A 25,936-nucleotide genomic window follows, 5' to 3' on the forward strand; every position below is an offset into this window, starting at 1 on the left:
CGTCTTCCATTCTCTTTGCACGCTCGTGTGTGTGTGTGTGCGCGCGCTCGCGTGCACGCGCAGGCGCCTTCCTGCGACCATTGTTGGTTTTAATGTATTTTTAATTTCCCATGAAGTGACTGGAGTCCTCGGTGGCCGGCGCTGCGTAATTGGCTGCCTGTGTGAACATCAGTCAGCCTAACGAGAGCAAGAGGGAGCTTCCACTGTGGGCCGCCGCCGTGCGAGCGCGCGCGCACACAGGTCGGCGCTCGCGCTTTCTTCTTCTCTTGCCCTTTGAAAACACACAAACGGGGAGAGAGAAAAGTCTCATTACCAGGCTGCCGCGTCCTCTGGAGGGATCAGACGAGGAGTGTTTACCTGTTCGCCTCCCGTGAACGCAGCCACGCGGCGCGTTAACCCGCCGCGGGTTACCTGCGCGCGTGCAGCAGCGCATTCATTAGCTCCACGGGCTTCAGACGGCGCGGGTTACCTGCGCGCGTGCAGCAGGGCATTCATTAGCGGCACAGGCTTCGTGCAGCTCCCAGAAAACACACAAACACACATGACACCGTGTTCAAAGCACTTTTGTCATATATAGGATTTATTTACACTTTCTATTTACACATCTTTGTCTCTGTACACATCTTTAAATTCAAGAAGCACTCCTCCTGTCAGCCACACCGCTTCTTTCTCAGTCCTCTGAGGCTAAATGACACCAGGGACCACTTCCAGTTCGGTTCCTACCAAATTTACTCGAGGAGAAACGAAAGCAGCTGGATGTGTTACTTTAGGAAACCCTGCCTGAAGAATGGAGCTGGAAGTAACGTCACCCATCACCATGGAGATGCGTTTGGGTTTGGGAGCAGGTGATGATTCTGTTCATTAAATCAGCTCATTGCACAGTGCGAGTGGGCGGCTGAAATTACTGCATCCAGCGTTAGAGCAACAATGGAGAAGCATCCTTTGACTGATGTGAGGAGAGGGTTGAGCCCCCCCCCCCCCGCGGCATTCACACCAATCTGTGCATTAAGGCAACTTAACTTTGTGAGGAGCAGGACTTTGGGTAATAAATGGAGCAATAATTGGGCTTTTCCCTGTCAGACTTTCCACTGGTGGCAACTCTTTTGGCAGCACAGCTTCTGCCTGGCTGAGACAGATCGGATCAGCTGTAACTAGCAGGTTAAACCAGCTGCTGCCATCTCACAGAACTGATGAGAATCTTCCAAAAAACGGGCCACGATTTGGTGCCCGAAGGCGGAGGCTAAAGCTAATTAGCGTTACTACAACTTCGGCGCTAACTGGATCCAGCTGAGGCATTTCCTTCTGGACCAACTCACAGAGTCAGTTAAAGTTGTGCAACTCAGTCCGGCCTCTTACTTCTGTACCTTGTGTTGGAGCAGATCAACACCCCGGCCGAATCTGAACCTTCAATACGATGTAAATGCATTTAAAGAGCTCATAAAGAGGGAAAAGGTTTCATTTTATGGCAAAATGTCTCGGCATGAGCAGGATGGCGTCTCCAGAGTCAGGCACCGCTTCAACGTAAACATATCAATGGATAAAAAAAGTAAAACCTAAAAGAAGAAGCTTTAAAAATGCTGATTGAAAGAATAGATCTCATAGAAAACAAGGAGGAGCAGAAAGGCTGTGGACCTTTAAATGAAGAGTTGGGTTTGTGGAGCCGGTTCAGACCGTGTGAAAGAAAGACAAAGCTCTGAGAAACCTCCAAAGGAACACAACACCCTTCCTCTCTCCTTCACACACCAACAGGAGGCTGCCAACGCTCCCAGTGATGTCACCAAAGTCTGATTATCCGACCGCCGCCGCGCCTCCACCATGACACCAATATGGTGCTGCTAACCCCGGCTGACCTGCTCTGCTGAAGAAACTAAGCTGAGCCGGTCCAGTACAAACGGACGCATCTTCAGCCGGGATTCTGCTCCTTTCCCTCACGGTTTCATGTTCGATTCTGCATGGATTCGCTCAGCTGAAAAGTCGGTTTTGCTTCGATGTGAGAGAGAAGAACCAGAAGCTGACACTGGCTGACAGGAATGAAGGCGAAGCTTCACGAATCCACAGGAAAACTCACAGATTTGACTCATTTATGTCCCATGATCGCTGGCTGGCACCATGTTTCTGGGAAAGTCTTCATGGTTCTCAGCACACAAACCAGTGTGGATCAAGCATTTAAAACGTTAGAAGCCGCTAACAATGAAGGCGTGGACTCCACCGCTGTGGATCCTGGCTGCTGCAGGCTGCACCCCCCCCTCTGTTTTACACATGCAGACCATCACATCCTGACGGGAAGAGAAGAAGAAACCAGCTTTGTACCTTTACTCAATAAGGCAAAGTTGGACATTTGGATTTTAAAAGGCATGGTTTCTTATTTTCTGTGAGGAGTTTGGACTCTAAGCGCGTTATTCTCTCTCTGCACGTGACGTTTTATGAAAGTATGTTACGGTAAGTTCTGAGGTAGTCCTACAGTTTGTTCAGAGAGGAGTTGGAGGCAGGCCTGAAGAAAACCCGCCGCCTCACACCTCTGTTTGTCTCCCGCTCGAAGGCTGTGACGGTGCAGAGCGGCACAGAAAGGAGGTGATTTGGCTTTCCCAAACTCTCCAGCATCCGAGGAAGCCGTGTCCCTCCCGCATGAAGCAAAGCGTGGGCAAAAACAACATGTTGCTGTGGTGGAAACGAGCAGAAATGAACATTTTTCTGAGCCGTAGTCCTGCATCCGTGATGAAGACTGTAGGAGTGCACGTTTATCAGAGCTTATCAGAGAGAAATCATTTAAAAAAGAAAGGCTCCAGTTCATCATCCTGTTAGAATGCTACACCGCAACATCCTCTCAGTCCGTCTTTGATTTAAATCTCTTAGTAGCTGAAAGGCCCAGTGGAAATATGGGCAAAAGGAAGGTTAAGAAAAGGGGAAGGTCCCTCCGTGTAGAGGCCTGTAAGTCCAGCAAACAGCTGAGGGACAGGAAGGGAGGAGCAGAGAGAGGAGGAGGAGGACCACCGTCAGCCAGCAGCCACTCTCATCATCTCTTGTAGTGGTTGGGAGCATCAGCAAAGGCAAACTTCAACCTGTAGGCTTCCGCCAGCAGCACGCTCACTTCCTCGTTGCCCCAGTGCATCGTGGGTAGGTTCTGCAAGAGGATCATCAGGCCCTGGAGAGAGAGAGAGAGAACAAATATTTAGAAGAAAGACAGAATAGAAAGAGACAGAAAGGGTATCAGATCGGCTTCAGTGGAAAATGTTCAGAGGGAAAAAGACAAGAAGGGGAGAGATGAATCTGCAGCTGATCAATATTAAAGAGGGCAGAGGAGGAGGTAATGAAAGAAAATTCAGAATGACACTGCAGGCGGTAGCTGCTGCAGTTTTACTCTGCAGAGTTACACTTAAACAGAAATGGACAGCAATGTTAGTTTCAGTTTCAGGGGAAAAATCACATCGATTTTTATTTATGTGAGAAAAAAAACCCAGTTTGAGCTTTGGTTTTATGCCTTTTTCAGGCTAACTGGGTTTAACTTGAACAAAAAGATCAAATGAAACAGGAGAGAAGGCCAAATTTAAACGTTTTAATAAAGAATTTAACTGAGAAGTAACTGAAAAATGTCATAAAATGCAACAAAAACTTTGTTTTTTTTGTATTTTCACTGACCGGCTTCAAATCTTTTGGAAAATATTAACTAAATTTACAAATTTGATGCAAACAACACACTCAAAAAAAGAAAAAAGGTTTTTTACAATAAATGCAATGTTTTACAGTCAGGTGAGGGTGTCAGCGTTGGGTATAAAAGGAAGGTCCCTGATTCAGACACAGCGTCATCAATGAGTTCCAACAGGTATTTATTAGAGCCGGGAGTTTAACGCATTAATTAAGATTAATTAATTACGTAAAATTAACACATTTTAATCGCACTTATTTTCTCACTGGATGAGTTTCAGGCATACCGCTTATACTGGAGCACCAACTAAGGGTCATGACTTCAGACAACAACAAACCACAGTGAACAATATTAAACATGAAGGAAGAAGCTGATGAGAGCGCTTTGGTTGGCCCTATGGATGGGAAATGTTTTAAAAAACAGACAGATGGATGGATGGAAGCATAGATGAGAGCAAAAAAACAACGTTTTGTTGCTAAAGCTCATGTATTCAGTCATTATTCAATAGTATACTAAAATCAATGCGAAAAAAACTGCTTCTCAGGTCAAATATTTATATGCGATTAATATGCGATTAATATGCGATTATGTGCGATTAAAATGCGATTAATTTCGATTAATTAATTACAAAGCCTATAATTAATTAGATTAATTTTATTTATTTTTTTAATCGAGTCCCAGCTCTAGTATCTATCAATGCAAGAATGTTGGTCATCTACAGTGTCTAATATGGTGAAAAGGTTCAGGAAGTTTGAGGAAATCTGTGCTTAAAGGTTAGAGTTGGAAACCACTGCCGTCATGATCAATACAGCAGCCAGATATCACCTGTGAGCAGAAACACTGCTGAGTCCAGTGGACATCAGCTCACCTCAGACGGACACGAGCGACTGTCTATTCCAGCTCACAAACACAACATCTGACGTTTTTAGCCAGGGAGAGCAGCTTTACTGGGAATTCAACTGGATTATTCAACATTTAACACAAAAAGATGTGAAAAGATGGAACTCTGGAGCACGTGGGGAGCGTTTAGTTAATGACAAACATGCAGGAAAGTGTTCTAACAGGTTTATAAGCATGGTTAAAGTCTGCTTTTGGTTGGACAAACATTTCTTTCTCCAGTCACATAGACACAGAGTGTTTTCGACTGGCCAGCCTGCAGAAACCTACAGAAAAGGAATGAAGGATGTTGAAGGAAGAACAATCACAGACTTCAGAATGGAGAAAGTATCACTAATTCTTCAGTTTGTTTTAAACAGAGGGTGAACATGCTTCCATTCCAACATATCTGAGGCACAAAATGTTTAATATGCTCACATTTTTGGAGCTTCAACACATTAAAAATAAGTTCTCTGAACAAATGTGAGTCTGAATGCAAGTTTGGGCTCGGTGTGGAGAACCGTAATGATGCTGCAGCAGATAAGGTGTCACTCAGATGATGTTAAGTCAGTCAAAGCGCTTTAACAGCAGCTGTGAGACGAGGGGACATGAAGATAAAAAGGTTCAGGGTATGTTGGGGGGGAAAAGTCTGCAAAGAAGGAATAAAGCGTCAAGAACAATTCAGAGGAGGCCGAGTCTTTCCCAGGATTCCTGTTCGGTACATTACTCAGTAAGTAAAAAGACAGACAACAGCAACACACAAGCACCGGTTCAATCTCGCCATCTAATGCCTCGCTCTCAAAGGAGAATGAGGCTGGTTAGCAGGAGCCGGCGTGTGCGTACGTGCACGCCGTCCCGGGAGCTTTCATCATCAAGGCTGAAATCATTGCCGTGACAACGGGGTTTACAACCAATCCCAGTGTTGATAATCACATCGAAAGACAAATCCCGTCGGGGTAATGGTGTCGACACTCATCTGAGCCCCGAGCAGGCGGCGCCCGAACCGAGAGGAAGCTAACCCGAGAGTTCGGGTTAAAGCGTTTAAACTTCTCCTTTCTGAGGAAACTACAACAGCAAGGCCCCCTTCCACCAGTCCGCCCTCCTGTGTGCTCAACTAAAGGTGTTTGGCTCCATTAACTTTCCTTCTCTGCTCGCTTTTTAATGAGCCGGAGACACGACCCTGGCCACTTTTCAACAAAATGCATTTGTATTCTGCTTTAGGGGGAACTAATTAAACCAAAAACTGCCATCCAAGCCGGATTTCACCCGTCAGGCTGTGCTTCACCCCCTGAATCTGCTGAATGACCCGAAGGTGAACCCTTAGCTTTGGCACAGGTTTGAGCCTGAAATGTGTTATTTTTCTTCGCTAAGCAAAGAAAGTAGCTGTTAAATACTTTATTGACTGACTTTTACGAGCCGCGGGTCTTTGAAACGTGCTGAAACCCCGCTGGAATACTCAGGTCGGGGGGAGCGCTCTGATAAAAATGCTAACAAATTCGGCCTCCAGTGTTTTTCAGACATGAAACAGGATTTTCAATTTTCCATCAGAAGACGCAGTCGCTTATTAATTCTACAAGTTGAAAACACAACAGCATTATGGCTGCTCCTTTGAGACGGAGACGCGCTCCCCGGCTGGGAAACGCTGACCCGGTGACTCCCGGCTCGGCTCAGAAAGACGAAGGCCTGTGAAGCTGATCAGAATTCAGCTTTCTCTCATCTGCATTCACTGGAGCAGCATTTCTCACACAGTCCAGCTCCAGCGCAGACAAACAGCCGTGTGCGGGAGAAGCTGAGCTGTGCACGTGTCTCAGAGGCTCATTACGACATCTCAACCAGCCGGTTTGTTCATTTCACAGAACAAAACTGGAGCAGGTTAAAGAGGAAAACACACGAATGGGGGAATTATTAAAAAAGCAGCTGACAGGAGAAGGTTGCAGGGCATCAGCCCTGTGGTCCTGGATGCCTGGGGCGACACACCATGTACCCCCCCGACTGTACTTCACAGCCCCAGGCTGAGTGGAAGTGAAGGGGAAGCCCCCTGGAGCCTCATCACTGAAGCCTGGATACATAAGGTGGAAAATGCTCGGTGAGCCTGCATGTGAGGAAAAACTATGCTTATTGCCATGAATTGTGCGATAAAATCTGCAAGCTGTGGGCGGTGAGGTCAGCAGGTGGGTTGGGTCTCCTCTCTGCTTAACGGCGGACATAAACTGCAGAGAAAAGCTGTCAAACAGCCAAAAACCGTGGCTGTCGCAGCTGATTAGCTGGAAAATAGGTTGAAATATGCTGTCATAGGAAAAAGAGGCTTTAAATGCTTCCAAGAGCCCATCTCAGCTGATGTGTTCCTGACAGTGACGGGTGTGCAAAAGGAAGATGTTCTGGAGCCAGTCTCCCAGTTTGAGGAGTGTTTTCAACATCTCTTTTGATCTATTTGTATTTTTTTTAGAGCTTATTCACTTTCTTCTTGATCTCTCCATCATTTGGGGTCGCTTCATTTCTCACCGAAGCCCTTTTCTGCAGCTTGTTGAGCACTAAAACGTCCGGTTGGTTTCGAGTTGTTGCTCAGAAGTGCATTGTTTAATAATCTGAAGACACTTTCTGATGAATTTGTGTAGGAATGAGGGGAAATATCAGCTGGATTCCTGTCTTCTGAACCTTTTCTGCAGCTTGTCGTTTAATTGTTTAATAATCTGAAGACACTTTCTGATGAATTTGTGTAGGAATGAGGGGAAATATCAGCTGGATTCCTGTCTTCTGAACCTTTTCTGCAGCTTGTCGTTTAATTGTTTAATAATCTGAAGACACTTTCTGATGAATTTGTGTGGGAATGAGGGGAAATATCAGCTGGATTCCTGTCTTCTGAACCTTTTCTGCAGCTTGTTGTTTAATTGTTTAATAATCCGAAGACACTTTCTGGTGAATTTGAGTGGGAATGAGGGGAAATATCAGCTGGATTCCTGTCTTCTGAACCTTTTCTGCAGCTTGTTGTTTAATTGTTTAATAATCTGAAGACACTTTCTGGTGAATTTGTGTGGGAATGAGGGGAAATATCAGCTGGATTCCTGTCTTCTGAACCTTTTCTGCTGCTTGTTGTTTAATTGTTTAATAATCTGAAGACACTTTCTGGTGAATTTGTGTGGGAATGAGGGGAAATATCAGCTGGATTCCTGTCTTCTGAACCTTTTCTGCAGCTTGTTGTTTAATTGTTTAATAATCCGAAGACACTTTCTGATGAATTTGTGTGGGAATGAGGGGAAATATCAGCTGGATTCCTGTCTTCTGAACCTTTTCTGCAGCTTGTTGTTTAATTGTTTAATAATCCGAAGACACTTTCTGATGAATTTGAGTGGGAATGAGGGGAAATATCAGCTGGATTCCTGTCTTCTGAACCTTTTCTGCAGCTTGTTGTTTAATTGTTTAATAATCCGAAGACACTTTCTGATGAATTTGTGTGGGAATGAGGGGAAATATCAGCTGGATTCCTGTCTTCTGAACCTTTTCTGCTGCTTGTTGTTTAATTGTTTAATAATCTGAAGACACTTTCTGGTGAATTTGTGTGGGAATGAGGGGAAATATCAGCTGGATTCCTGTCTTCTGAACCTTTTCTGCAGCTTGTTGTTTAATTGTTTAATAATCCGAAGACACTTTCTGATGAATTTGTGTGGGAATGAGGGGAAATATCAGCTGGATTCCTGTCTTCTGAACCTTTTCTGCTGCTTGTTGTTTAATTGTTTAATAATCTGAAGACACTTTCTGATGAATTTGTGTGGGAATGAGGGGAAATATCAGCTAGATTCCTGTCTTCTGAACCTTTTCTGCAGCTTGTTGTTTAATTGTTTAATAATCCGAAGACACTTTCTGGTGAATTTGTGTGGGAATGAGGGGAAATATCAGCTGGATTCCTGTCTTCTGAACCTTTTCTGCAGCTTGTTGTTTAATTGTTTAATAATCCGAAGACACTTTCTGATGAATTTGAGTGGGAATGAGGGGAAATATCAGCTGGATTCCTGTCTTCTGAACCTTTTCTGCAGCTTGTTGTTTAATTGTTTAATAATCCGAAGACACTTTCTGGTGAATTTGAGTGGGAATGAGGGGAAATATCAGCTGGATTCCTGTCTTCTGAACCTTTTCTGCAGCTTGTTGTTTAATTGTTTAATAATCCGAAGACACTTTCTGACGAATTTGAGTGGGAATGAGGGGAAATATCAGCTGGATTCCTGTCTTCTGAACCTTTTCTGCAGCTTGTTGTTTAATTGTTTAATAATCCGAAGACACTTTCTGGTGAATTTGTGTGGGAATGAGGGGAAATATCAGCTGGATTCCTGTCTTCTGAACCTTTTCTGCAGCTTGTTGTTTAATTGTTTAATAATCCGAAGACACTTTCTGATGAATTTGAGTGGGAATGAGGGGAAATATCAGCTGGATTCCTGTCTTCTGAACCTTTTCTGCAGCTTGTTGTTTAATTGTTTAATAATCTGAAGACACTTTCTGGTGAATTTGAGTGGGAATGAGGGGAAATATCAGCTGGATTCCTGTCTTCTGAACCTTTTCTGCAGCTTGTTGTTTAATAATCCGGACAGTTTCTGATGAATTTGTGTGGGAATGAGGGGAAATATCAGCTGGATTCCTGTCTTCTGAACCTTTTCTGCAGCTTGTTGTTTAATTGTTTAATAATCCGAAGACACTTTCTGATGAATTTGAGTGGGAATGAGGGGAAATATCAGCTGGATTCCTGTCTTCTGAACCTTTTCTGCAGCTTGTTGTTTAATTGTTTAATAATCCGAAGACACTTTCTGATGAATTTGAGTGGGAATGAGGGGAAATATCAGCTGGATTCCTGTCTTCTGAACCTTTTCTGCAGCTTGTTGTTTAATTGTTTAATAATCCGGACAGTTTCTGATGAATTTGTGTGGGAATGAGGGGAAATATCAGCTGGATTCCTGTCTTCTGAACCTTTTCTGCAGCTTGTTGTTTAATTGTTTAATAATCCGAAGACACTTTCTGGTGAATTTGTGTGGGAATGAGGGGAAATATCAGCTGGATTCCTGTCTTCTGAACCTTTTCTGCAGCTTGTTGTTTAATTGTTTAATAATCCGAAGACACTTTCTGGTGAATTTGTGTGGGAATGAGGGGAAATATCAGCTGGATTCCTGTCTTCTGAACCTTTTCTGCAGCTTGTTGTTTAATTGTTTAATAATCCGAAGACACTTTCTGATGAATTTGTGTGGGAATGAGGGGAAATATCAGCTGGATTCCTGTCTTCTGAACCTTTTCTGCAGCTTGTTGTTTAATTGTTTAATAATCCGAAGACACTTTCTGGTGAATTTGTGTGGGAATGAGGGGAAATATCAGCTGGATTCCTGTCTTCTGAACCTTTTCTGCTGCTTGTTGTTTAATTGTTTAATAATCCGAAGACACTTTCTGGTGAATTTGAGTGGGAATGAGGGGAAATATCAGCTGGATTCCTGTCTTCTGAACCTTTTCTGCAGCTTGTTGTTTAATTGTTTAATAATCCGGACAGTTTCTGATGAATTTGTGTGGGAATGAGGGGAAATATCAGCTGGATTCCTGTCTTCTGAACCTTTTCTGCAGCTTGTTGTTTAATTGTTTAATAATCCGGACAGTTTCTGATGAATTTGTGTGGGAATGAGGGGAAATATCAGCTGGATTCCTGTCTTCTGAACCTTTTCTGCAGCTTGTTGTTTAATTGTTTAATAATCCGAAGACACTTTCTGATGAATTTGAGTGGGAATGAGGGGAAATATCAGCTGGATTCCTGTCTTCTGAACCTTTTCTGCAGCTTGTTGTTTAATTGTTTAATAATCCGAAGACACTTTCTGATGAATTTGAGTGGGAATGAGGGGAAATATCAGCTGGATTCCTGTCTTCTGAACCTTTTCTGCAGCTTGTTGTTTAATTGTTTAATAATCCGGACAGTTTCTGATGAATTTGTGTGGGAATGAGGGGAAATATCAGCTGGATTCCTGTCTTCTGAACCTTTTCTGCTGCTTGTTGAGCACTAAAACGTCCGGTTGGTTGGCGAGTTGTTGCTAAGAAGTGCATTGTTTAATAATCCGAAGACACTTTCTGATGAATTTGAGTGGGAATGAGGGGAAATATCAGCTGGATTCCTGTCTTCTGAACCTTTTCTGCGTTCCAACACATGCAGAAGACGGTGACACTTCTCAGCTGTCCCCAGAAGGTAAATCACAACATCTTAAGTCGCCGTTTTGAACCTCTAAACTTGTAAATCTGTCCTTGCCGACCTCATTAAACCACGAGCCACACAAACATGCATCGGCGTGCTTCGATCACAAGCTCGCCACGATTACTGTCAACACGGCGTCTCTTCGAGGCCAAGATGTCCGACTCCAGCACGCCGGTGGGGTGCAGATTAAAGGATGAGGCTCGCTTTTGAAGCTCAGAAAACAAACAATGCGAGAAGCTCAGGGAACGGCTGCCTCGTTTAACCTCTGCTGCATCGTCCTGAATCAACCACAGGGACTAATGGCCGTGCTGCAGCAGGACCAACCACTGTCTCATCGAGTGGCTGCAGCCGAAAGAACAAACAGACGCCACACACGAGTGACTGAGGAGCTTCATTAAGAGCATATTTCTGCATCGTAACCATCTGCTGGCGCTCACTTGTGCTGGGCTAACGACTTTAACACCATTTAATCACAAACCGTCAGGGGGACTCAGTCCGCTCCACACAGGTAGCAACAGTCCACGCTGAGAGCCTGCAACCGCTCCAGTTTACAAAGAAGCAGAACGGAGGCTTTGTTACAGCCTGTGTTACAGGAAGGCATCAATGAGCGAGATGACACGGCGAATGGAAGGAACAAGCATGCATGTGCTGCACGTGTGGGGGATCAGTTCATCCCACAGTAGCAGCAGAGCCCTGGAAACACGGTCCCTCTGCACAGCTCACACAGAAACAAAGAAAAAGGCAATCAGCCCCCCGTCTTACACGGCTGCTGAGGCTTTAAGTGGTTAATGGCTATTGATACGAGGGAAAGCAGATCATCAATAGCCTCGGAGCCGATGCTCTTTCTGGAAAAATTAAACGGGGAAACATAACGGCCAAGGCCGCCGTCGAGTCAAATTTACTTAATAGTTATCGTTTCAACCTGGATGTGACGGGGCTGATTTAACGGCCTATTGTGCGTCTCCAGCTCATATTTACGGAGCTGGAGCGTGTTTGGTGGCAGATCGGAGAACGTCAGAGCTGCAGATCAGTCAAAGACGGGCTGATATATCAAGTAAAGCAGAGCTGAGGCTGGTATTACCTCAGATGCTGCTGATTCTGAGTCCACTGCTGGGAGCAGAGGCCAGCAAACGCACTCAAATGGATAAAACAGGAAGTTAAAGCAACTTCTCCCTCAACTGAATGGTCCATTTGCTGGCACAATGATGCGAAAGAAGTGGCGTGAGCCGCCTTTTCTGCCGCAGCTCATGAAAGAGATGACGGGAGATGACAGGTGGGCTGTTCATATCAACGAGGCACGCAATCATGGCTAAAAATGGCAACCGTCTGTGGCAACCGTTGGCTTTCTGTGACATGTGTCAGTCCACCCCCGGCCTCCTTCAGCAGTGCCAGCACATCTGCACGAGGTCGCCGGCGGTGGCGATGGTCTTTTGCAGCACCCTGAGGTGTAATGGGCCCCGGCTGCTGCTCTGTTGGGGCCATTAGCTTGCTGTAGTTCATATAATTACACAAAATGGGCACTCTGGCAAACAGTGGGTGCTAATGTGGGAGCGGGGCACGGCGGCACGAGGAAGTGAGCGTCGACCGCCAAGTTCCCTTGTGGAAAGGTTGGATTAATATGTGGAAAGAGTGGTTGTGACTTTGGATAATTCAGCTGGCAAGTAAGTGAAATGTAATGGAGCGATCCTTCGTGACCATCAATTAGCACACAGGCAGAGTTATGAAATGGGTTTATGAGCTATTTCACGATCAGTCATTTGTTCGAGTTGACTGTGGGCATAATTTCCACGGTTCTTTAAAGGCTCTGCATGTGTTTAAGAACCAAAGAACTTGGAGAGCTCTGTGAAAGGTTGTGGAAAGCACTGAGATTCACGAAGCCTCGTCCTTTATCAAAGAAACACAGCAGCCATCTGAAGTAGCTGCTAAACCAGGCTGAAGCATGCAGAAAACCCACAGACGTGGGTTTAAGGGTAGTTTTGGCGTTTTTTACGAGTAAAACTGAAAGAAAAGAGGAAATTCTGCCACCTGAAGAACTCATTTTCACACATTCTGTGCCAGTTAGAGCACTCGAGCTTTCACAGATTTACGCTCTGCTCCACGACTTTCCCTTTTCAGCGCATGCATTGTGGATGTTTGACCTCGTCCTCCCTCCCCAGCAACCATTCGGCCTCCGAGTTGTGGCAGTTTCAGGCCGTTTGGGGCAGGCACACTCGTACGAACTCATCCTCTCCTGCATGTCTAATCTTGCTGAGCTCCACTCCGACGAGTCGAGAGAATCTGGCAACATAAACGTCTGAAAAGCAGCTTAACATGCAGAAGCCTCCTGAACTTTAACGGACTAAATTCTATAAAGGAAAAATAAAGCCTTGGCAGCATAACTCCAAGCATCTCCGAGTTCAGAAAGGTTAATGCCTTCTTTAATCATGACTCCAAGATCCCTGAAAAAGCCCAGTGAGTAAAAGCGGCTCAGTTCTCGCCTCCACGGCATGTAAGAGTGTTTGAATTTGAAATTCAATATCTGTGTCTCAGCTCACGAGCATCTCAACACTACTTTCTTCTTTTATTCTTGAAAATCTCCCCCGTCTCCCCTGCTGAGGCTGCAGTCTTTTCCTCCAGCACGGAGCAGCCAGGACTGCTCTTTATTTGGCATTTTTGTGGCTCAGCTGGCTACAGATTCACTCTTTCTGTGTCCTTCTTCCACCTTTCTCCTGCAGATTGTGCTGCTGATGGCAGCTCATCACCTGGTCTACAACCTGCTGAACCCGTGCATCATCACGCCTGATCAGCCTCACGTTCACAGCAGCTTTGGTCATCAAGCTCATTCGGCTCAATAACTGAGCGCACGAGCCCGTGCACGGCAGCCTGATGGTGAACTTCAGCTGTCAGTGGTGGAGAACATGTGGGTGGAGAGGAAACAATGAGAGAAGGATGCTGCAGAATGAACAGAGAGGCTGAGTGAAGGGTTACATAATCACTTCCGCTACATTGAGTCTTCTGTTTTCCTTTCATTTTTTACCCGCTCGGCTCTTGTTGCGGAGCAGATAGATTCATGAGGCAGCACTCAATCAGCAAAGAGATTATTAGGAACTGTTTACTGGGGGGTTGGCCTCGTCTCACTTTCAACACAACTGACAGCAGAACCATCCATCAGAGGCTGCCAAAGTTGGAGGAGGAAAGTTCTGGGACAGGAAAATGGGCTGAACTACGAGGTGGAGATGAGCTCCTTTACCCTCCAACTCAGCCTGAACCCTCTGAGACAAGCTTTCTGTCATTTCTTTAAGGAGTCTTCAGGAATAGTTCTCCAGGCTTCTTGAAGGACATCCCAAAGCTCTTCTTTGGATGTGGGCTGCCTTTTGTTCCGTTCTCTGTCAGATGATCCCACACTGCTTCAATAATGTTGAGGTCCGGGCTCTGGGGAGGATTCATCCCTCCATAAGACCTGTTGCCACTGATTTTCAGTCCACTTCTTGTGTCATTTGGCACAGCTCAGCCTTTTCTCCCTGTTTCCCTTCCTTAAGAACGGCTTCTTGACAGCCACCCTTCCATGGAGCCCATTTCTGATGAGGCTTGGGCCAACAGTAGATGGATCAGCTGAAGGTCCAGATGCATCTCTCAGGTCCTGTCAGGTCACAGCTGGATTTTTTCCTCTTTCTTAAGGACATCACTTTCAGATCCTGTTCATCTGCTGTAGATAGTTTTTTAGGCCTGACACTTCTTCTTTTGTCCTCCACTTGTCCAGTTTCCTCAAATGTTTTAAGGACACACTGCACACCATGCTGAGATATGCCAAGTTTTCAGCTAATAGCTCTTTGGGAATCACCTTGTTGCTGCAGAAATCCTATTTTCTGTCTGTCAAACTGTGTTTTCTTTGCTGTTTTTCATAGATGCAGCTAAAGAAATGGGAACAAATGATGTGTCTTTGTGACAGGCTGCTGGTAACAAAGTGCCTAAAGATCCAGTTTAAAACGGCTTCTTTGCTAAGTTGTCTGTTCTGTGTCGACACAACACTGGTTCATCCCTTGAGTTAGGAGCCTTTTTACTGCCTGAATGGGTCATAGCTCAGAGTTAAATTAAGACAACTGTATTTCTAACCATTTTGATAAGATGTTTATGACTGTTTTCCACAGCAGAAACTTTTCATTTCTTAGAAGAGGCTTTTTGAAGAAACGTCACACATGACTCCAGTGTTGGGATGTGTACAATGAACCTGCTAAATAGGCTTATTTGCTCTTTTATTGTCATGTTTTGTTTTGTGTTCCTCCCCAAATTAATCAACAGGACTCATTGTGATAGTTTTTCAAAATGTTACCGTTAAAAAAAAGGGTTCATCCCTTGAGTTAGGAGCCTTTTTTCTGCCTGAATGCTTCATATATCAGAGTTAAGTGGCTGAACAAAGAAAAAACTGGACTGAAAATGAGTGAAAAAGCAGAAAAAAAGTATTTAACTTTTATCCAAAGATAAAAAGAAAGAAATGGAAGCTCGATTTAATGTCTTAGTTGATGCATTTTAACATGTAAAATCACCACATGGCAGATAAATACTCTGAATTAGCCATCAGCACAGAAAGCAGGGATATTTTGGTTTTCTCCCCTCAGTAAACGGTCCTCTGGACAACATTACTCACAATATTCTGCAGCATTTGTGTTGGCAGAGCGAAACATCTCGAGTGACCAGATGTCCAGATTAAACCCTAAGAGTTCCCATTTTCTGAGCATGTGTCCTGGCGCCTCGACAGAGACGCACTCTGTTGCGATAATCAGTCTGACTGGATTTCAAGTTTTGTTCTTCCAGGAAAAAACTTGAAAAAGAGACGCAAAAACGTTACCAGAACACACATTTAGCGACATCGCAGGAAAGCACCAGAACCACCAGACAAGCAGCTGCAGCCTCCGAGATAATAACACTAAAATAGATGTAATAACATTGAGATTCAGCCGACTCAAGGACACTTTACAACATCCATAAAACAAGCACCGAGTGGTGCTTCTCGACTTCTCTTCTTCCTTTTTCTCAACATACCCCTGTCCTCATATTTGTAACATAAAACATTCAGCTAAAACAAAGCTTCCTGTCACCGTGATGGAAACAGCGCTGACATTTCCAGAGCACTTTGGCTCCTTCAGAGCGCCCCTCTTTCCTTTCCTGCCCAACCCGAGACGCTTTCCACGCGCAGCTGATCTGAGGACAGCCGCTGACATTTACAAAGGTCTGCAGTTTTTCCACACACCATTAATTAAAGTGGGAACAAATCTCCTTTTCCTCCCTTTCCACTTGTCCGTGTCTTGTTGAGAAACCTGTCGTCACTTAGACAGGACTAATAGCAATGCATTCACATAAGTGCTCGGTCTTCCATTGAAGTTATAATAGGCACCTTCAGAGGAATCCTGAAGCAGAAGAATCGCCCGTGGTTAAGTCTAAATGACTCTGTGTATCCTCCTCTGCACAGAGGTCCTCACTGTTGGTGCATCGCTGCTCATTTCCAGCTAAACTGAGGCGATTTTTACCAGTTTTAACACAAACATACACTTATGTTTATGTGTTTCTGTATTTATCAGACGCTTTTATCCAAAGCGACTTACAAATGAAGATATAACAGCTCCATAAAAAGTTAACAATAAGCTACATAGAAGGAACCCAGGAGTCCGACTCTGTCAGAGGGGACAGAGTAGAGATAGGGTGCAGGCATAGAAGGAAGTGCAGAAAGATAAAGAGCAGAGATAGAGGGGGGAGGGAAGTACAAGGGAAGTGCTGGGATAGGAGATGCTCTCTGAAGAGCTGGGTTTTCAGGAGCTTCTTGAAGATAGACAGGGACGCCCCTGTTCTGGTAGCGCTCGGTAGGTCATTCCACCATCGTGGGACGACACATGAACAGAGTTTGGATTGTCTTAGGCGTGGTGTAGGAGCTGCTAGACGACAATCCTGGGACCAACGGAGGGACCCAGTTGGGACAGAAGCCTTTGCAAGAGCATCCAAGGAGATGGAGCCGCTCCATTAAGCTCTTTGTAGCTAACATCAGGGACTTGAACCTGATGCGGGCGGCTAAGGGCAGCCAGAGGAGTTCAATGAACAGAGGGGGGACGTGTTCTTTTAGGCTGATCCAAGACCAGACGCACCGCCGCGTTCTGGACCATCTGCAGAGGTTTCACAGGCTGGAGACCAGTTAGGAGACCAGTTAGGAGACCAGTTAGGAGACCAGTTAGGAAACCAGTTAGGAAACCAGTTAGGAAACCAGTTAGGAAACCAGTTAGGAAACCAGTTAGGAAACCAGTTAGGAAACCAGTTAGGAGACCAGTTAGGAGACCAGTTAGGAGACCAGTTAGGAGACCAGTTAGGAAACCAGTTAGGAGACCAGTTAGGAGACCAGTTAGGAGACCAGTTAGGAGACCAGTTAGGAAACCAGTTAGGAGACCAGTTAGGAAACCAGTTAGGAGACCAGTTAGGAAACCAGTTAGGAGAGCAGTTAGGAGACCAGTTAGGAGACCAGTTAGGAGACCAGTTAGGAAACCAGTTAGGAGACCAGTTAGGAGACCAGTTAGGAGACCAGTTAGGAGACCAGTTAGGAAACCAGTTAGGAAACCAGTTAGGAGACCAGTTAGGAGACCAGTTAGGAGACCAGTTAGGAAACCAGTTAGGAGAGCAGTTAGGAGAGCAGTTAGGAGAGCAGTTAGGAGAGCAGTTAGGAGACCAGTTAGGAGACCAGTTAGGAGAGCAGTTAGGAGACCAGTTAGGAGACCAGTTAGGAGACCAGTTAGGAGACCAGTTAGGAGAGCAGTTAGGAGAGCAGTTAGGAGACCAGTTAGGAGACCAGTTAGGAGACCAGTTAGGAAACCAGTTAGGAGACCAGTTAGGAGACCAGTTAGGAAACCAGTTAGGAAACCAGTTAGGAGACCAGTTAGGAGACCAGTTAGGAGAGCAGTTAGGAGAGCAGTTAGGAGAGCAGTTAGGAGACCAGTTAGGAGACCAGTTAGGAGACCAGTTAGGAGACCAGTTAGGAGACCAGTTAGGAGAGCTTTGCTGTAGTCAAGGCAGGAGATGACCATGGCCTGCACCAAACTATGTGGAACGATCTTGGCACATTAAATCCTTGATAGTTTCTGTGGTGCTGCAAGAGGCGGAAGCTAAAAAACAGGCGCTTTAAGGCCAAGTGAGCTGACGGAGGGTGTCTCCTGGTAACCAGGAGATCCACTGTACGACTCCGTCCCAGATCAGCTAAAAAAGACTCCACGGACATTTGCAGGTTCTTCCTTCATCAGGAAGTCATGAAGGAGAGCGTTCAGATGGTAAATGGACTGCACTCGTACAGCTTTTCTAGCCTAACTGACCACTCAAAGCTCTTCCAACCCTACATGCCACATTGCGTCTCTTCCTCCTGCTTCCTGTCAGTATGAAAGTGTTCGGTGGTATGATCCAGAAACCATAGAAGCTGACCTTTCTAAATACACCAGAGATGGTCAGTTTCAAAATATTCCCCTTGTCTTTTAAAGTGATTCACAGAGACTTCTGCAGCTTGTTCTGACAAATGGGAACGGCTCCGGCTGTTGTGACCAATCCTAAAAAGAGCAGAGCAAAGCCCAACCTGCAACTCATGTTTGTGACTCATAAAAGTGTGAATGAAAAGGCTCGGCGTGATGAGCCGGTCGTCGATGTTGTCGGGCCTATGAGCACAAAGCCGTGAGTGACAGAGAATATGCATGAAGATGTGTGCGTGCTCCAGACTTATCCGTCCGCTGCAGGCCGCTGGTTAGCAGCAGTGCTAGCTGAGGTGGAACGGAGGAAGGCAGATTGCTTGGGGAGGGCCCTACTACTCCCGCTTTTCATTTTGCAGCTTAACCAATCCAATCCCACAACCAGGACGGGAGATTCACAGTAACTCTCCGACTATGTTTGATAACAATGCATGAATTATCCTTTTTAAATTACTTTCTGCATGCATTTTTTAATTAAAACTATTAAAGTGAATCAGTCATTCGTGCTCCCTCTTAGGACCCCGAGAATGTAACTCACTAGCAGTTTGTCATACGCTGCTGCTCCTCCAGCTCTACATGTTTTATTAAAGTCAATTAGCTCGCAGTGAGTGACAACACTGCGCTGTCTGAGATTCAGAAACTTTTGTGTATTAAACAAAAAAAGAGCCTCAAAAGAATGTTTTTAACTCCTACATTTGCATCCGTCTTTAAACCTTTTTAAACTTTCCAAACCCACCCCCTCCACAGCTTTCAGAAGCTTATTAATCCAAGACAAAGTGTTGTTAACGTATGTCAGGCTGCCAACTCACTAAAGCTCAAATCAATCAAATAAAGTTATCTACAGCGATGAAACAAAACAAAGAGCTGTTAATGTAGTGCAGAGAATTTAGCAGCTACTGCGAGTTTCCCTCCAGGCCAGAGGAAACTGGAGCTCTGTGCAATAATGAGCAGATTGATGGGAACTGGTTAGAAGCCTTTAATATACTGCCAGGAGCGCGTGTTGTTGCTGTGCATGTATGTTCCCAAATGAAACTGCATTAAAATGTGGAGAATTATCAGCTAAAATTCAACTTATGACTGAATAGTTCTGAGTGCCTGTTCTATTTTCCTGTTAACAGTGACTGCATGTTCATTTTAAGGCCTGTTCTCATATGGCAAATTACACTGAGATGCTCAAAGTCAGAGAACATTGCTTTTTAAAGTCTACAAGACTATTCAGTTCAATGTTACCAGACATAACAAGCTCACAGAGGCCCTTTACATGTGTACGAGGGCCCATCGTCCTCATGCAAACACAGTTCACATGGCAGGGGCCCAAACCGCATAGCGCTGGTGCTAAGCTCACAAACAGGCCGGTTTAGCACATAATTGTTGTTACTCAAAGACTACAATGAGGAACAAAAGTGTCAGAAAGTGTAAAAGAGGATGCTGCTCCAAGACCACACTCCAACAACACAGCTTTGGACCAGACCTACTCCGAGCTCGAGTTAGCGGAACAATGTTGAGAACAGGGTGGTGCACGCTGAAGGGCAGGAAACCGCAACAAATTACTTGTCAATCCTATCAAAAGAGGTTAAATGCACACTATACTATCACCTGTGTCTGTGGACATAATGTAACACGAAACAAAGTAGGAAATGTAAGCCTGTTAGCATGCTAACAATCATGATTAGCATGATGAAAAGCACGATTGTTAGCATGCTAATGAGCTAACAATCGTTAGCATGAACCAGCTAACTCTGCAACCAAATCATTTCAACAACTGATGCTTGGGAATAGAAAGAAAAGGAAAGACAGGGAGACACAGGGTGAAAAGAAAGAAACCTGGACCTGAGAGGTACAGAGTGGCGAACACAGAGAAGAAGAAGAAGAAGAAGAAGAGAAAAAGAAAGGCAGGCTTGAGAGGAGAGGATAAAACATGTGAGATAAGATCTATTCATCTGGCCCGTAAGAACATGGCGGCCCACGTTTAAACTCCGAAGCTCAGCAGATCAGAGGCATAAATCTCCCAGAATTAACACTTGAGCTGAGAGAAGAAGAAATCTTTACTTTTGTCCCTCCACCCCGACACTAATCTGCGTCAGACGAGTACTCAGTAAATTAAATTCAATTTGTTAAATCAATTTGTAATTATGAACAATTCTATTTCGAAGCCACAACACCGAGCAAAAGCACAGAGCTGTCAATCTAAATGAAGCAAGTTTCTATTAGAGAATATTTTCATTTTAACATGTATTAACAAACTGAACCAGAGGAAACACGTGCACACACACATGCACATGCACACACGAGCAGGAGCGTGCACACAAAAGGACATCTGTGTTCCATTAAGTACAGACAACAGGCTTCACATGAAGACAGAAACAAATAGAGAATGAAAGCTCATTTGCTGTATGCTGGGCAGGGAAAATGCCACGATGACATTTGGCTGCGTCTATTTACGAGCGAGTGTGTGTTTTTGGTGTGTGTGTGTGTGTGAATGACTGGATATTTAAATGAGGACAGATAGAATACAAACACCAGGGTTTGACGCTTTGTACACACACACAGCGACGTTCCTTAAAAGAGGGATTTAGGTGACACCGAACTGCAGATATACGGGTCAGAACTGGTCATACCTGCCTAAATGTATAGTCTAACCACTTCTAATGACCATCCGAAGGTGTTCGCTGTCTTTATGCTATCTCCCCCTGCAGACTGCATCTTCAAGTGATTAGTCTTGGCTGGATGGGTTGGATTATGGAGAAGGGAACTACAGTTACAATTAGGCTTCACCTTGGAAGGCGTTTTCCTAAAAGTTTGGGTTCAGTCCCCACAAAGACATAAATACCTGTGGTCATCCTGTGTAAAACCCCCCTACTTTCCACATTTGGCTGAACACCTTAAATTTTGCCATCACCAGGTGGAGGTGAGACTCTGTCCTCTAATTTCTTGTTACCACGCTCCACTTCTGCTCTAAAGTAAGTGTGCATGCGCTGGAAAATCAAAAAGTACATTGAATTCGAATAGAGAGCGCATCACGACCTGCTCTTGTACGCTTTAATCTTTGGAAAGAGCACAGTCAGGAAGAGGAAAATCTCTGTTTCAACTAACTGCGAGAGTGACACTGTGGCATTTGGGAGAGAAAGTGAGAAATAGCAGTGAATATCTTACAGTGGAGTGAATATTACTAGAAGAAGTCTGTAAACAAGACTAAAAATCTACCGCCTTGCTAGCAGCTACACGAGGCTGTGTTTTGAACCAAATGCTAATATCAGCAAGCTAGCATGCTAACAAAGTCAACACTAAGAAAGACTCTTAGAGTACTCAGGTACGCTCTGTAGCGCTTTACAGTGGTACAATGGTTTCTATCCTGAGTTGACGGCATTCCAGTGCTGAAAAAAGCTGAAAAAAGCTGAAAAAAGCTGAAAAAAAATGAAAAAAAAAAGAAAAAAAGCTGGAAAACTGTCCAGGTTAGCTTTTCTTAGCATTCCAGCTAATCTAATTCCTCAGAAATCTGCACATAAAAACTAAAAGTCGGAGGTACTTTGTTTTAAATTAATTTGATTAAACACAAATAGACATTTTTTAACGCTAATCATGTGCAGGCGGCGCTAAAACTTGGTGTTTTATATTGGTTAAAAATGACCCCCTGAGAACTTGGAAGGAAACTGCAACGTAGCGTCGCTTTTCCACGTTAGCATGCTAATGTTGAGCTCATGATGGCGTATGTATGAAACGTTACTGGAGAGGTTTTCATGGCTGAAAACGTGGAGCAAACTTTAAGCAGGAGGTAGCATGTGATGCTAGGTGTAGAAATCTCCCTTTTTTCTTCCAACACACTGAAAATAAAGCATGTATCTCTGCATATTTGCTCACTTGCTGATGTTCTGGAGGATTAACGAGAAGGCTGGTTGGAAAATCTGCAGGATTAATGCTGTGCTTTCACTTGACTCTGCTGCAGAACATTTCCACGAACTTCGCTGATCATTAACCAACCATCCACACAAAGGCTTTCAAGGCTTTTCTGTAAATGTTGCCAAAACCATTTTTAGAAACCAATAACCACCTGAAGCACAATCTGAACTGAACTCCTTGAAAAAAAAGCATCAATCTCATATGAGCTGCAGCCTCACCTTCAAAATGAGACAGTCTCCACCGTCTCATTCATAGTGAGTCATCTTTAATCAACTGGTGGAAAACACAGGTTCTTCTGAGCTTAAAGCTCAGACCTGAATGTCAGTGTCAAACATACATGATGCGGTTTCCCGCTGCTTGAATGGAGTGTAATTGCTTCTTTCTCCTGTGATGTTTAATGATGTGAGCCACAATAAAACTCAGATCTGTTGGACCTCTGCGGTGCGAAGACTCTAATTTTAGTCAAGTGAGAAGAAATAATGGAAATCTACAGAAATGCTAACAAACTCTGGGTTTATTGTTTTCTTCTTCTTCTTCTACAGTTTCTGTTTCATGGGGACAGTCACTTATAACTCAACGTCTTTACTCGAGCTAAATGTTTTAAATAGAAGCTACAAACTCTGAATCACCTCTTTAAAAAAATAAACTTTTCTAAGATAGAAATTGACTGCAAAGATCAACCTTTTCGGCTTTAATTTTCATATAAATCCTTCTGTTTGCTGCGTCCATTTCGAAAAGGTTTGTCGTGTTATTTGCCTTTAAGCCTCCGGAATATGAAAATTGTCGTCTAATGCAGTCAGCTTTGATTAATCACCTGTAACACTGCTCTGAATGTAATTGTGTGTTTGGGATAATAGGATTGGAGAGTGCTGTAACACAAAAGAGTGCAATATATAAATGAACTTTTCCCTCCTCCCTCATCCTTTCCGTCTCATCTTTACCAGGATGGATTGTTTGCCCTTGGCACAGCATTTAGTACGGCAAGCCAGACAATAAGTAAAACTGTGGGGATTTAGAGAAAGTGTTTTTTAATCTATTTCTGTGTGTATACTTGTGTGTTTGAAAGATCGGGAAGTTAACAAAGAATCAGAGAGCAAGAAACAGAAAGAGAAGCTGAGAGAGTGAATGGAAATCAGAGGACAAACAAAGGAAGGAGTAAGCATGACCAACATGATTTATCCCTGCAGCAACTACAGTTCTTCTTCTACAAACAAAATATGTTCCTGTTTCTTTCAGCCCATAAAGACTCGGTCGATCTGCTCTAATAAAATCCTGATTTTTCATCAGATAAAATCACTGTTAGAGTCATTTAAAGACAACATCCGTGAGGGGAATTACATGTACGATGATCTTTTAATGGTACTTTTAATCAGAGCTACTAATGCTAAGACCCAAGAATAGCTGGAGCCCGATTTGAGTCCCTAAAATGAAGTGGAAATCATCTACCTGGCAGTTTCTGTCTGGGATAAATAAAGTCTCAGTGCTCCATTTGATACAGACAACCACAAAATATCGCTCAGCAGCATCGCAAACTGGGTGGGACTTTCTGCCAAAGCACCAAACTGGTTTGAATCCTCCTTAAAAGACAGAAACTACTTTGTGTCGACAGGTAACTGGACGCCCGATAGGACAAAAATGGCAGGTGGAGTTCCTCAGGGTTCAATTCTTGGGACTCTTTGTTTGAACCTTTACTTTCCTCCATCCTGTCCAAAGAGCTGATTTAAAAACCCTGCTGCTGGTTTATAAAGCTTTAAATGGTTTAATCTCAGGTCTTCTGGTCCGTTCTGAAACCTTCAGGAACCAAACATGGAGAAGCTGCTTTCATGGAGCATAAATGTGGAACAAGCTCAAAGATCCATCTGAGTCAACTCTCGCTTTTCTGTTAACCACAGCGTTTCATTAGTTGGTTTAATTGGACTGAATGATGGCTCAGGTGACCCTGAAACATCCCATAGTTCTGCTGCTATAGGCCCAGGCTGCTGGAGGAGCTCCCATGATGCACCTCTCCTCCCTCTGACATCATTGTTGTCATTAACTTGTGTTTCTCTCTCTCAGCAGGTATCTCTGGCCTGGTGTTACGCTGCTTGTTGTCCCCTCTTTCCTGTCCTCTCAGCCCCAGCTGGTCCAGGCAGATGGACTCTTCCTGGTTCTGGTTCTGATGGAGGTTTCTGGATGGAGGATAAGCTACTTTTTTTTTTTAACTAGTATTACAGAAACCAGTCAATCTCCGATTTTAATGAATCTAACTGAATTCTAATTGGATTGAACTGGATTATATCTTTAAAGTGATACAAATTTTGTTTTAAATAAACTTAATTGGATCTAAATTAACTAAAAATGAGTGAAAAAGCAGCAAATATCCAGGGAAAACCTTCGAATAACCTTTAGAAAGACAACTTCTGGCTATTTGGACATGAAACGAAGAGCGATGTCTCACTGATAAACGTTTAAATATGAAAACAGGAAAGTTAAAGCTGCAAAAAGTCAAACAGAGAGCAGCCAAAGAGTATTATGTTATGTTATGAGATTATGTTTGTAGGTGACGATATTAGATTATGTAGCTACGGTTAAGAAGGCAGGTCTCCCTCAGTGAGCTGGATACCAAAGTCACCTTCTGGCAGCTGTCTACTGTCATTTACTAATGCACTCACAACAACTTTTGAACTCCACTGTTAATGACCAGGAAGGTAATGGAGAGCGATGCCGGGCATGAACCCCTCCAGTCTGCTGGAGTGTTGTTTTCACAGACACAGAAGATTAATCTACATGGATATAAAGCTGAAACAGTAAATCATCTGCACCGCCAGCTGGGTATAAAAACTGTATGAATGTGTGCTAATAAGTGCCCTGAATACAGATAGATTTACCTGGAAATCCCTCTCCTCCAGAATCTCTTTCCTCCACCTCACCAAGAAGGCCGCACACACGTAGAGGTGAAAATGAGAGAAACCCTCCGGTTCAGCCTGGTGACGGAGAAATGAAAAGTTAAACATCTCACAGCCGTGAAAACAGTCATTTCCAGTATTTGAGCAACTCCAGGCCAAGCAGGGACAACCTGGAGTGTAATTATTAGCTTTAAACGGCATGCAAACAGGACAAAACTGTTTGAAAATGAGCCCAAAGGCTAGCTGGGAGCTAGTTAGCATAGCATTATTAGCTTAGCATATAACAACAGTGCCTGGAAACACTTAATGTAACGTTTATAGTTCAAAATGTTCGAGTAACCGCTGCAGCAATAAGAAAACAGCAACAAAAAGGGGTGTGACCAGCAGCTCATTTGCATTTAAAGCTACAGGCACCAAAAACGGCCCATTCAGCACAGGGCTAATGGACAATTGGAGGGATATTCTGAGCCGAAACTTGTAAAATATGTTCTGGCATTGACTTGTAAGAGAGGGATGCGGTGTGGATGCCTTTAAGGAATAAGGCAAAGCGGCTCAGTGTAGCTTAAACAGCTCCAGCCATTCATCACATATAATTTTTAAGAAGATTTAGAAACATTTTTAGCATCTTAGTTGAGCTCAAATCGCTCAAGCTTTTCATCACATTTCAAGCAGGTTTATAAAGATGTATTTAGCAATACATGCAACAACAAAAAAAAGGAGATAGGAAGAGCACAATTTAACATATTTTCTGTCAGAGCCCAGAAACGTACACTTTCAGGGCGATAGAGACAAAGAAAGATACAAATCCCCTTTTCCTTTGCACCGCTTCTTGTTTCATCCCCTTGTTACATTTGGCAGCAAACTCCTTTATGACACCGCAGTGAGTGGGGGAATTAAAAAGGAGGAAAGACAAAGGATGAGGATGTTCCCTGTTCTATTCATTTTACTCCAGAGCCCCTTC

At 44.0% G+C, this 25,936-nt stretch overlaps 1 protein-coding gene across 4 annotated transcripts in view; it reads right to left on the reverse strand.

The window, feature by feature from the left end:
• Window positions 1-559: 559 nt before the first annotated feature.
• Window positions 560-25,936, reverse strand: part of tbc1d22a (TBC1 domain family, member 22a) — a 132,983-nt gene continuing 107,606 nt past the window's right edge. For all 4 annotated transcript variants that reach the window (XM_072377099.1, XM_072377100.1, XM_072377097.1 and 1 more), the window contains exons 13-14: window positions 24,958-25,053; window positions 560-3,142 (exon numbers count right to left, since the gene is read on the reverse strand). In XM_072377099.1, the coding sequence (XP_072233200.1) occupies window positions 3,014-3,142; window positions 24,958-25,053 (225 nt within the window). In that variant the 3' untranslated portion in view covers window positions 560-3,013. The remainder of the gene's footprint in view (window positions 3,143-24,957; window positions 25,054-25,936) is intronic.

The sequence above is a fragment of the Leuresthes tenuis genome, unplaced genomic scaffold (genome assembly GCF_036924035.1).
Source record: "Leuresthes tenuis unplaced genomic scaffold, fLeuTen1.0.hap1 SCAF_23, whole genome shotgun sequence".
NCBI classification, from domain to species: domain Eukaryota; kingdom Metazoa; phylum Chordata; class Actinopteri; order Atheriniformes; family Atherinopsidae; genus Leuresthes; species Leuresthes tenuis.